The 12476-nt window shown below is 43.4% G+C and overlaps 1 protein-coding gene across 1 annotated transcript in view; it reads left to right on the top strand.

Annotated features, from left to right (window-relative positions):
• RIMS3 (regulating synaptic membrane exocytosis 3) overlaps window positions 1-12003 on the top strand; it is a 32890-nt gene extending 20887 nt beyond the window's left edge. Inside the window, exons 2-6 of the mRNA XM_063312055.1 lie at window positions 3702-3843; window positions 4225-4337; window positions 8008-8109; window positions 9661-9800; window positions 11425-12003. Coding sequence (XP_063168125.1) covers window positions 3702-3843; window positions 4225-4337; window positions 8008-8109; window positions 9661-9800; window positions 11425-11637 — 710 coding nt within the window. The 3' untranslated portion in view covers window positions 11638-12003. The remainder of the gene's footprint in view (window positions 1-3701; window positions 3844-4224; window positions 4338-8007; window positions 8110-9660; window positions 9801-11424) is intronic.
• Window positions 12004-12476: the final 473 nt, after the last annotated feature.

A 12476-nucleotide genomic window follows, 5' to 3' on the forward strand; every position in this document is an offset into this window, starting at 1 on the left:
ATGTAGTGCAACTGTTTGCATGAATTAGTCTCATTTGAAATTTGTTTGATATTGAACCCTGTGATTAATGGAATGATTCTTAAAGCCACCTAGTGAGCATCTGGCAAGTTGTAATTTTATTTGGCAGTTTCCTCCTGCCTAAAAATTAACCATTGTTTCTGCTGCTACAAATGCAGAGGGTGGATTTGCTGACTTGGAGATTAAGGGGAGGCGACCACTTTCTGTAATTATAACCTCACAGGCTGAGTTAATACATCAAAAACAAGTTCTGAATTGGATACCCAGCTCATGTCATGTCTGGCATTGCACTCGTTCTAGAGGCCAATGTAAGTATTTTGTCATTAAGTTTTTTAAATATCCTTTTTTAAAAAAAGTTGGTTAGATCTCGGGGGGTCATTTCTGCAACAGTGAGATGGCCATATGGGGATCAGAAATCTCTTTGGGAGCATGCAGTGGAAAGGCACTGCTCTTTTATCTAATGCCCTTTATTTATTTATTTATTTATTTATTCATTCAAATTTTGCTACTGCCCATCTCCCCCAAAAGAGGGACTCTTGTCTGTTCTTCCATCCTTCTCCTAATCCTGGGTCTGCAAAGCAAGGTACATTTCTGTGGGATTGTCAGCCTTGTGAGATAGTCCAGAGAAGAAGCACAGCCAGGACTACCAACTTTATGGTAAGGTTACATCAAGAGAACCTTGCACGTCTGAAAGTACATCTCTCCTCCTTCGCCTTTGCAGTCCAAGAAACTGGGGAGGGTCCCTTCTGAGATACTTTCCACATCCCCATTGCTTCTGCAGGCTCAGCTGCCCCTTATCTGACCGTTGTCCAGTCTGCATCCCTTCTGTCTCCCAAGGTCCTTCCCACACACCATTCTGGGAGTTGACCAGTTGGGGCTGCCATCATCTCTGCTGGAGGAAAAGATCACTTCTAATGCTGGGTAGCTGAGCAATAAAACTGAAGCCCAAAGGATTTTTTTCCTTTGCTGAGTGATCAGGAGGATATTAGTTCCTGTGCAGCTCTGCAAATTAGACCCAAGAGCTGGAGGAAGCCTCAAGCGGAGACAGATTTTACTGCTCCAAATTCATTGTTGTGAATTCTGAAGTTGGCTCTTCATACGATTGGTGGGAAGATCGAGTTGTGTTTGGCATGTCAGACTACCCACCAGGCATGGTGATAAATCTTGGCTTTCCAGAAAAATTAAATCTGCATTGAGGTGCTAAATGCTGGTAGATCAGTTGCTTTAGTTGTGTCTACTGTAGAACATAGGAATTAAGCTCTCTGCAGGGAGTGGGCGGGTGGATGTCAGCAGCAGGGTTTAAATCCTAATCTTTTCCTCCCACTCTTTCAACTCAGTGGGCTTTTAGCTGTTCTTACATGGCCTTGAGAATCAGAGATACCTGTTCCATGTTTATATAATAATTTGGCCTGAGAATGGTTGCTTTGTCAATGTCAGCCTTTACAAGCAGTAAGGTTGCCAACCCTCTTTGAAACAGAGACCCTGTATTTTATAAAGCAACCTGAGAGCAGCAATCAGGAGCAGCCGTAGTCATGTCAGTGCCTTGGAGAGCATTACTTCCTACCTCCAAAGGCATAGGAGCAAATCAGGTGGCGTTCTTCTGTTGGCATCTCTGTATGGTGATGAAGACAGTCAGCTGTGAGCCAGGAGGTGCACAAGTGTGATCCACCAAGATGTCTACTTAGGGATATCAGTTACATTGACCACCAGGAGGCAGTATGTGACCGGTTTCATCCTTATTAGGAATCAGAAAAATGTCCTAATTTTTCCGTATTGTATGACAGACCACAGTCTCGTGCCAGTGGGCTGCATTTTAACTTGCTAATTATGCAAACTGAGTAAGTTGCAATTTACCTTACCTCAAGCTGTAACATGGGGGTGATGACGACGATGAAGATGATGATTCCCATTGCTTTTTGGGGGGGCATTGTCTGTTCACTTTACAATGTCAAGAGGTTCCTTTTTGTGAAACATCTCTTATAAATGGATGTGTAATATACAACCCATGCAACCTGCCTCCTGAATTAATCAATTTCTGGGCTTAAAAGGACAAATGGCTCATCTCTAGTCCCTCTGTCATCATCACTCCTGAGGGAAAGACACCTGTAAGGTCTTTCTGTTGGCTTTTCCCAGATGGTCAGATTTCTCTTGGAGCAGAAGTTCTCACAGATACCCAGGTCCATAGAAGTCCATATAATAAAGCATTAGAGGTGACAATCAGCCCTTTGAATTGCATCTGGAAGCCAGCTGGCAAACAGTGCTACTCTTTCAGAGGTGGAGTTATATGGCTAAATTAGGACTGAATTATTACCATGTACGCAGCTGTAGCTTCTGGATGGTCCTCAAGGGCAGCCCATGTAGAGTGAAGTTCAGTAGCCAGGTTGTGAGATGCTAAGCACACGCATAACCAACAATAAAGCCGCCTATTCCAGGGAAGGTAACACATCAGCCAAAGTTGGGCTAATGCTTTCCTGGCCGTCTATCAAGGGTTATGAGTCCAGGAGTTTCCCAGATAGCAAGCCTGGTCTCTGTTTGGGAGTGCAACTCCATGTAGAGTCAAACTCAGAATTTCTCTGGAATCAGAGGACTTCAGAGTCAACAGCAACTGTATCTTGCTATGATTAACACTAAGCCCATATACTAACCACACAGAATGAATTCAGGCAACATTCTGAACTACAAGAAAGCCCTAACCAAGGTTAAAACTAGTCAAGCTTAGTATATTGTGCAAATGCAGCTGTTAGGTTTGTAACTGGCCTGGGTAAGCTGCTTGTGTGAATCTCAATACCTGATTCTATTGCCTGCAAAAACAGCACAGCCAGAAAGTGATCTTTTGAAGCTTTATTCTAAAATGCATGCCCTTCAGTGCATTTACAGCCAACAGGCAAGTAAACTAAATATCCTGGCTGACTTATAAACCCGTTACATTGTTGTTTCACTTAAGTGGACATCTACCCAGACAAGACCACAAATCACAGACAAAAACAACTGCATACAAGTATTTCCTCAGATCAGGAACAAAGGCATAAAATGAAAAAGCTTATATGGAAACCTGCAGGGACAATCAGCACTGGTCCCTGGGTTTGGGAAGCCCATGGGTAAGATGTTTCTATGGGTCCTGATCCCAAGGGCATCCGTTTTCCCAGCTTGCCACTGTTTCTGCAACACGATTTGCTTGTCTCTCCTTCTGGGTCTGATCTGCTCAGCCTCCCAGAGGTAAAAACATGTGGTGGTGAGTACTCATCCTTGCTTCATTGTTTATTTGTTTGCTTGCAAACAGAAGAAGAAGGCTTCTGGAGCTGTCCCCTACTGGGATATGGGCTTTGCAGATACCCAGTAACACTGTCTGTGGATGCCAACCCTAAAGCAGACATATCAGCCCAGTGCAACTGTTCAGATTCAACCTCTGATGGCTTTCCAAAGAGAGAGGAAGGAGGAGAGCAAAATCAGCAGTATTTCTACTTCACTCAAGAGGGCTTACTTTCACGTGGGAATGCAGAGGACGAGAGCCTTTTGCATCCATTCAAAAGCTAGCGGTGGGCAAGAAAGAAACTATCCGGTATCATCTTGGGTCTCCTGGAATGGATTGTAGGACAAGTCTCATCCTTTCCTGTCTGTGAGACGGTGCCCCTGGACTGCCCCACCCTCCATTCATGTGACTACTGCTTCTTTTTTTCCCTTAGATGGTGGCCTAAAGAAACTCCGAAGTAACATTCGTCGCAGCACCGAGACGGGGATTGCTGTGGAGATGAGGAACAGGGTCACCCGTCAAGGCAGTCGGGAGTCAACCGATGGAAGCACTAACAGCAACAGCTCCGATGGCACGTAAGACCAGCTGTTGGTTGACGTTATCGTTGAATGAAGGGTAGACACTGCACAGAGAATATGACGACCAGGGCTCCATTTTTCTAAAGGAAAACGTGTCCTGCCAATGGTGGTTCACAGACAGGACCAAAGAAACAGGAAGTCCCTCTTGGGGGAGATGGGTGGTGACAGAACTTTGAAATATAAATATAAAATAAATAAGTATGAAAATGGTCTTTGATCCAGTTGCCTTATTTGCCCAAGTCTCATGCGAAGGCAGGGAGAGGCATTTTTTGCTGTGGGACAAAACGTAGGAGGAAAGGGATGCATCTCTTTTTGGCACGTTCTTCCGGGCTCTGACTTCCTTCTCTCACTCGCTGTCTTTCTCACCCTCCCCTTCAGATTTATCTTCCCCACAACCAAGCTGGGAGTTGAAAGCCAGTTCAGCGACTTCCTAGATGGTCTTGGGCCAGCGCAAATTGTAGGGCGGCAGACACTGGCGACTCCACCGATGGGTGAGTGAACCTGTGCTGACAGCCTCAGCCCTTGAGGCTCAGGGTCACCTGATGGAGGAGGATTTCGTTTTGATCTTTCTTAATTGACAGTCTCCCTGGGTTCAGGTCTTGTGAGGGACTGTATAGGTGTAATATTTATATATGGAGCCATAACTTTTTTTTTTTGCCCCTGTAGTTTAGAAATCATGGTTTATGGCTGAGTGGTTTAGAAATCATGGTTTATGGCTCTTTTTTTTAACCTATCCAATTGTGATTTATTCAGTAAAATCTCCTTCAAGGTAAGCATGATTCCTGGTGACTTCATAGACATCTTTATTTAGATTCTTGAGGTAACATGGACGTAGTCTGTTGTTGCCTTCTTCCAAGACATTTTCTTGACTTCCCTGTCTAGCCTACAAATTGCGGGGGTGTTTGGGTAGGGTCCCATCCAGCCAGCTCCGACCCTGCTTAGCTTTTTCAGGATTAGTGTGATCAATTCAGTGCAAACACTAGTGTGCAGTATCTCCCCGGTTTCTATGAAGTCTGGTTCCCAGAGAGCAGCTGAGGCAGAATGGGGCATTCCCAGATTAGCCAGAGATTTCTCTCTTATACTTACCTGTTCTTGAGTCTGGTGTGGGAATTACTGCTTCAGATCCTAATTTAGTCACAACGTCTCACTAAACACTTATTCCAACCTTCTCCAACTTGATGCTCTCCACACTTGTTGAACTCTTGATGAGAGTTCAGGTCCATCATCTTCCAACCTGATGGCCTCCGAAAGTGCTGTGCCACAATTCCAATCCTTTCCATCCAGCATGGTTAAGCGTACTTTGGAGCGGGACATTATGGGAGTTGAAACTGAACTAACAAGCTGGGGAAAACCACCATAATAAATGTGTAAGACTCATCCCTTGTCAGGATCTCAGAGCTTGCTTTCCTTAGGGCGTATGTGTACTCAAATTTGCAAACTAGATGAGCCAGTTCTGCTTGCCTATAACAGCATTCTTGGTAGCAAAACATCCTCATGGATATTGCTGAAAATAAGGCAATTCAAGAATGGAAGAATTCAGAGCAGTTTTGTTAAAAGTACACTTTTGTGTGTACTGTGGAGTCCTTGGTGCTCTCTGAGCTTGGTTGGACAACCCAGCTCAGAGAGCACCAAGGACTCCACAGTTCAACCCTGAGCTACAGATATTCTCTTGGATTGGTTAAGTGTCATGTTTTATGCACTCTGCATTTTCTTTTATCGTTGTACCAGATTTTGCTGCTCTTTTTTTAAAAATAGCCTTCTAAGGCTGAATACTTCCACCCTCTGCTGGTAGACTATCAACTAACAGCTCCTTTACTCCTTAACTAAAGGTCTTTAGAAACTCTCTCCTTTTGCACTCTTGGTAGAGAATACTGATTCTCTTTGGTTCTCTGTTGGCTAAGATAGGAAGGGCAAGCAAAAAGAAATCTATTCCAGAATGGCATTCCCATGAGCAGGCCCCAAAGGTTGGTATCTGTGCTGTTCAAATGGTCTCAGCACAGACTGAGCCAGCAAGTCTACAGTCTGAAAGCTTATCAAAAATAGAGCAGGGGAGAGAAAATACAGGATGAACACGTGGCTCAAAAGTTTCCAGAGCAATAAGGTGGGCCTGGAATTGAGCTTTCTGCTTTGTGGGAGGCAGTGGTGGAAAGGAGTGGTTGGAATATCCTGACCACTAATTACATTATCTGAAAATCTGAGTTTTTGTGGGTGCAGCTAGCCACTTCTGAATCTCATGGACTCTCTGGAATCAAATTGAATTGAATCTTTATTGCGGTCGATGACCAGTCCATAAAACATTTGGGTACACAAAATTGATACTGATTAGCTAGTCGGGTAAACAGATTTGTCAATCAAACTGCTGTGCATCGTACATATAACATGACAGAATTTGGCCACACTTAAGGGGATAGTGTCATGAGTAAGGGTGGCGAGCAGGGGGCTCCCATCCAGACTGTCAAGCGCATGCGTAGCACTGAGGAATTGGTCAGCCATTCAAAGAGACACAGATTGGGACCGCCTTAACCTTTGGGGTTTATATGTCTGGGTTTTCCCACGCTTCTTCAGTTTGTTAGGATTCCTGTTAAGTACTAGCAATAAATATTAGAGACCAGTTCCTTGTCTCAGTGTGTTTCCTGGTTGTTAGGACAGATAGTCATTTGAATCTGATGTTTGAATGGAACTGACCGGGATAATTAATTAATTAGGTGTGGAATCAGCAATGTTGGCCTTAAATGGACAGTACAGTAAGGCATGTTTGGTGGTTTCTATGCTCCTTCACCACATGGGCAGTATGGATTTTATCTATCTATCTATCTATCTATCTATCTATCTATCTATCTATCTATCTATCTATCTATCTTTCTATCTTTCTATCTTTCTATCTTTCTTTCTATCTTTCTATCTTTCTATCTTTCTATCTTTCTATCTTTCTATCTTTCTATCTTTCTATCTTTCTATCTTTCTATCTTTCTATCTTTCTATCTGATTTGTGTAGCTGCCCATCTCAAACCAGTGACTCTGGGTGGTGAACACTCATAAAGTGGAATCCCTTTGTATCTCCCCTCTAAAACCAACAGCTTTCCAAAAGCCAATGCAGCTCCTGGTTTTGGAAGCTATGACAGTGTTCTAGTAACATCCAAAGTAGGTTTTAGAGAATGTGGTTAAACTTGAACAGCCAGAGCAAAATTTGCTTAGTTTTGCTTCATCCAGTGGTCACATTTGTAGGAGCAGCTCCAGTGAATCTGGAGGACATGAGACTGAGGAACGTTGGTCCTTATTTGAATTTTTGAATTCTCTCCCCAGCCTTGGTTCATACTCTAAGCTTTTTGTGGCAAATCCCCAAATATTGCATGAAATTGGTGAACATAAAGGCTATTATAAGTCATACCTAGGATCTGTATAACAATAAGGGCTTGGAAATCTTTACACCTAATACCTCAACAAACTTGACATGGGTCAGGTTTGGCTGTCAGCAAATTTCAGAAGGGGAGTGGGACTCAACTTGATAAAGTACCACTTCAGTGTATATACAATATTCTAGGGCTATTTTTGATTCATCTTTATCTTAAGAAATGAGTAGGTCAGGGTAAGTTGTAATTAACTTTCCATGTTGATTTAAGGAGAGTGCAGCTTGTTTTGGTTAGAACTCATGGATGAAGAACCTGTGACACCCCCACCCCCCTCCCCAGATGCTACTGAATTACAGCTTTCCATGTTCCTCACCGTTGGCCCTGCTTCTTATATTTCTTGGGAGATACAGTTCAGCAATATTTGGAGAGCCATAAATTCTCTATCACGGATCCATGGTTTCCATAACTTAACAAGGTCTTCTAAATATAGAACTACTACAGAGCATTAAGATGAGCAAAGACACTAAAACCCCACATGGAAATGTGGGAAGAAGTTGGTGCGAGGGATGAACTATTCTTTATTATATTAAAAAATCCCAATGGGTTTTGAAAGACGACCTCTTTTTCAGGGGAATAGTATTAATCAAACAGCTTGTTAAAGATGGGCACATTCAAGCTGTGTTCGGACTTCTGAAATAATAAAGGATTCTTTTTTTCCTCACACCATTTTTTTCTTTATTTTGCACCATCACACATGGACAGCACAAAACTCTAGAGCTGTGTCCGTACTGACTTTTCTGCTGCTTCCTAGGTGATGTCTATGTTGGGATGGTTGACCGGAATGGACAGCTAGAGGTGGAAGTGATAGAAGCCCGAGGCCTCATGCCAAAACTAGGATCCAAGTCTGTTCCTGGTGAGTAGTTGCTTCAGGATAGGACTGGATAGAGGTAAGGTGAAAAGCAACATGGGACCATTCTTGGTATATATAGAAAGCTATTTGTATACTTTCTGTCTGATGTTTCAAATATAACAGAGATAAATTCACGCAATGAATTTAGAAAAGCTCTAAGCAAATGCTCATATTCTGAAGTCTATTCAGACTTTCTAAGAACTCTGAGCCTAAAGATTTTTACTGAGACAGCATGTTTGATAGCAAGTTCTCACCCACTCAAAAGCAGACACCCTGATATCAGATCTGGCTGTTGCCAAAACAAGGAACAAGTGGAAACTGTCCTTTCCCTGCCAAAAGACACTCACTTCCAGCCCTTTACATAGAACAGGCAGGAGAAAGAGGCGAAGTAATTTGAAAACCGATTGCAGTATAATTGGAATTCCCGTTTGGCACACGAAAGCAGCTGGAATTCTTTCCTAACGGCTTGGTGGCTTTTCTACAATAAATCAGAAATTCTTATATCTTTGTGTGACTATTAACTGTTGTAGTCTAGCTTGCTGGATTGAAGCTTGATACACAGGTATTGCTATATCCATACTGTATTGCATCTGGGTGACTGGGATTGTTAACAAATGCTTAGCATTTAATACAAGAGGCAGTTGCATTAAAATGTGCTTAATCAGATTCTTTGCTACTAAAATATCTGTGGCCTCGGACTGATGACCTCCCCTGAGCCCAGTTCTTGTGTCTATATTCTCCTACACCAAAGGGCCATTATATTTTATTTGAGTTTCTTGGCACAGCAGTTTTGTGATAAATGCTGGCCAAAAATATTATTGCAAGGATCAAGGCATCCTTGCCATTGCACGCATTCACGCACACACATACACTAGAAGGCAGGAGTGTATTTATTTGTTCATTTATCATATTTTTATAGCTGCCCATCTCGCATGAAAGTGACTCTGGGTGGCATACAACGCTTAATTAAAAACAATGAATACATAAGAACAATCACAATTAAAAATAACTATAAAAAGGCACATAAAACAAGCGGGGGTGATATCAGCCACAGTAAGGGGGGCATCGCAAAATCTCCCTGGTCTCCTGGAATCTCAGGCCTGATCACAAAGCCAGGCCATGAGAGGGGTGGAGCTAATCTCATGTCTGGGAGAAGATTCCACAAGGTGGGTGCCGTGGCAGAGAAGGCCTACCCTCTGGGACCCACCAAATGTAATTCCCTGGCAGAAGGGACCCGCAGCATGCCTTCTCCGCCAGACCTGATGGGTGGGCAGTTGTAACTGGGGAGAGGTGGTTCCTCAGATAACCCGGGCCCTGCCATGAAGGGCTTTAAAGGTCAAAAACAGCACCTTGAATTGGACCCAGAAGCAAATTGGCAACTGGTGCAGCTCACGGAGCAGAGGTATAGAAGGTACCACTCTGGAGGCACACATCTGCGCCACTGCATTTTACACCAACAGATGCACCCAGTAGAACGTTGAAAACTTTCTAGCCTGGGGCATAATGGCTATTATTAAGCTACCCGCTTATGTTCCCCTCTCTCTGCCGATACAGCCACGTACGTTAAAGTGTATCTGCTGGAAAATGGGGCTTGTTTGGCCAAGAAGAAAACGAAGACTGTCAAGAAGAACTGTGACCCACTCTACCAGCAGGCCCTCCTGTTTGACGAGGGCCCTCAGGGTAAAATGCTACAGGTGAATGCTTTCCTCCTCTTTGAAGGATAAGAGGATCTTCCTTCTGCCCATATGCATTTCTGAGCCATAATCCAACCAAAGGCCTATTAAGATGCCCTCAGAGCAGTCCCCTGGTGTCCCTGCGGGAGAGAACATCCTAGTAACCTTTAGGCAGGCAACTCTCATATGTCCAGTAGAAATTCCAGTCAATTTCCCTGTTGCCTATATGGGAAGGTGATTCTGGTAGCTCTTAAGCAGACCATCGATATGACTTCCGTAGAAATTCCTGTTGGATTGTCCTCAGAAAAGGTCTCTGGTGTCCTTATCGGAAATAAGATCCTAGCTGCTTTTAGGAGGAGAACTTGTATAGTTCCAGTAGAAATTCCTGCTTTGTAAAAATGCCCCTGAGAGGCTCTGAAGGCCACATAACCACAGAAGGCAGGTTGGGTGCTGTGAGGAAACTGCAACTGAAGAAACGGGTTCCCATGATTGCCTCAAATACTGATGTTAAAATCTAGTTTTCTGTGAAACCCCAGTTCAGACAAAAATGGAGATGTTTGGCTTTAGAAACTTGCTGAGTTTAAAGTTCAATTCAGAAGTTAAAAAGTGAGGAACTGATGGCCCTTCAGATATTGCTAAGGAAATCCTCCAGGAGCCAAGGGGAGGTATTGTTCAGTGCTAAACATGGGGAAACACAGGTTCCCCATCCCTGACAAGGAAGTAGTTTTTTGGTGAAGAATCTGGAAAATATTTACACAAAATTTTAATTAAACTCATGGTGTAGGCAAGATATTTTTTTGAGCAATGGGATCTCATAGGGATTAAAAGGCAACTTTTAATGTTGATTGTTAAAGGCACTGAAACTAAAGATTATTGACTCATTCTCAGTTGAATAAGAAAATTATGACATACTTCCTTTCCCTCTCCCCCTTTTCAGGATCTTTATCCCCCAGTTAGGGAAAGCCAAGAATTACAGATGTGATACTAGATTTCAGATGAGGGCAAAGTGCAGTTCCTCAGCGACTCCTACTGTTGGATGTCTTTAAGATAATATTGAAAGGTGCATGACAAGGGTGCTTCTGAATTTACCTATTGAAATGACCCTTTTTCTGGTTTTGCACAGAACGTTGAACTAAAAACTCACCATCTGTACGTGCTATACGGGGGTGGGGGAAAAATGTCACAACTAACTAAGCTTTACAATATTATGTGGATGCAGTCACTAAATCTTTAACTAAAGGGAAGAAGTGTGCTAGGGAACCCGGCCATTGGGTATTTTCAAAAAGCTCCTAACACTACCAGTCAAAAGACATGTTAATATCTCCTAGTTTTCAAAAGCTGCAAGGGTTACGTTAATCAGTATAAAGGAATTACGTTAATCAGACTTGCACATGCTTACCTAAGAGAAATAGTCCTAGAACCTAATGAAACATAGTTCAGAGTCAACGTAGGTGGGACTGTGCTGTTAATTACTTACGATACTAGTACATGGGGCCAGGGTGTTACCCAGAAACAGAAACACCCCCAAGGATTAATCGTAGGGTGACCGTAAAGGCTTCCCCATTTCCACCTGATGCTATGAAGGCCTTCTAGTTTTCTGATTCCCCTTTCTCAGTTCTTCCTCCTTCCTCCTTCTTCCCTTTAGGTGATTGTCTGGGGAGATTATGGCCGCATGGACCATAAGTGCTTCATGGGAATGGCTCAGATCGTCCTAGATGAGCTCGACCTGTCCAATGTAGTGACAGGTTGGTATAAGCTCTTTCCCACTTCCTCGTTGGCAGACTCCACTATTGGACCCCTTACTCGGCGCCTGTCTCAGTCTTCACTGGAGAGCTCCATAAGCCCGTCTGGTCCTTAAAGAAGAAAACACAACAACGGAGAATGCCTTGCTCTACCACAGCTTCCGGGAGCACGGTCTGTAAATATTCCGCATCTTTTCCTCCCGTCGTCCTTTCTTCCCCTCCTCCAAGAAGAGAAAATCGTTCCAGTGATTTTAGACCTGTCTGCCCCTCCCTCGCTGGGTGCGCAAAGTAGGGGAAATCCAAAAGGTGGTGGGGGAGGAACTGAAAGGGGGAAGAAAAGGAACGTGTATTATGAAAAATGGTAGGACGGCCCGTTTCAAGACTGCTACATCACCTCAAAGTAAATGGCCTTTGAGAAGGAGTAAACCGTTTCCCATCTTTGAAACATCTCAGACAGCATCTCAACAGTCAATTCCACTTCAGAATAGCACGTTAGATTTTCTTTCTTTCTCAGTCCTGTTTTCCTTTTGCATCTTTGGAGGAGAAGGTTTGGCCTTTCTCCTAGTGTTCCTTTTAAAAAAAAGGAGAAGGGGGAAAAAAAGGAAGGCAGCACTGCTAATATTTTTTTTTTAGGAATGTAGCACTTTCAGACATTATGTAGCTTGCCGTGCGCTCACTGATTTCTCTGCAATATTTGTGTAGTTATCTTCCCACCGGGCAGGAACTGTCAGCGTGTTTCACTTCCTGCTTAATTCCTGGATTTGGAAGCCTGGAGAAAGCAATTCTGTTTGCATTGCATACGTGGAGAGAAGCAGTGATTCTGCTAAAGGCGTGGAAGAGGAGGGATCTCTAAATGGTGCGTTTGACCGTTAAGGTCAAAGAATACTAAGATTCATGTTTTGCTCTGTCACCCTTAGAGCAATTGAACTGTCCTTCAGACACTCCTTCTTGAGAT

The sequence above is a fragment of the Candoia aspera genome, chromosome 10, assembly GCF_035149785.1.
Source record: "Candoia aspera isolate rCanAsp1 chromosome 10, rCanAsp1.hap2, whole genome shotgun sequence".
Classification (NCBI taxonomy): Eukaryota; Metazoa; Chordata; class Lepidosauria; order Squamata; family Boidae; genus Candoia; species Candoia aspera.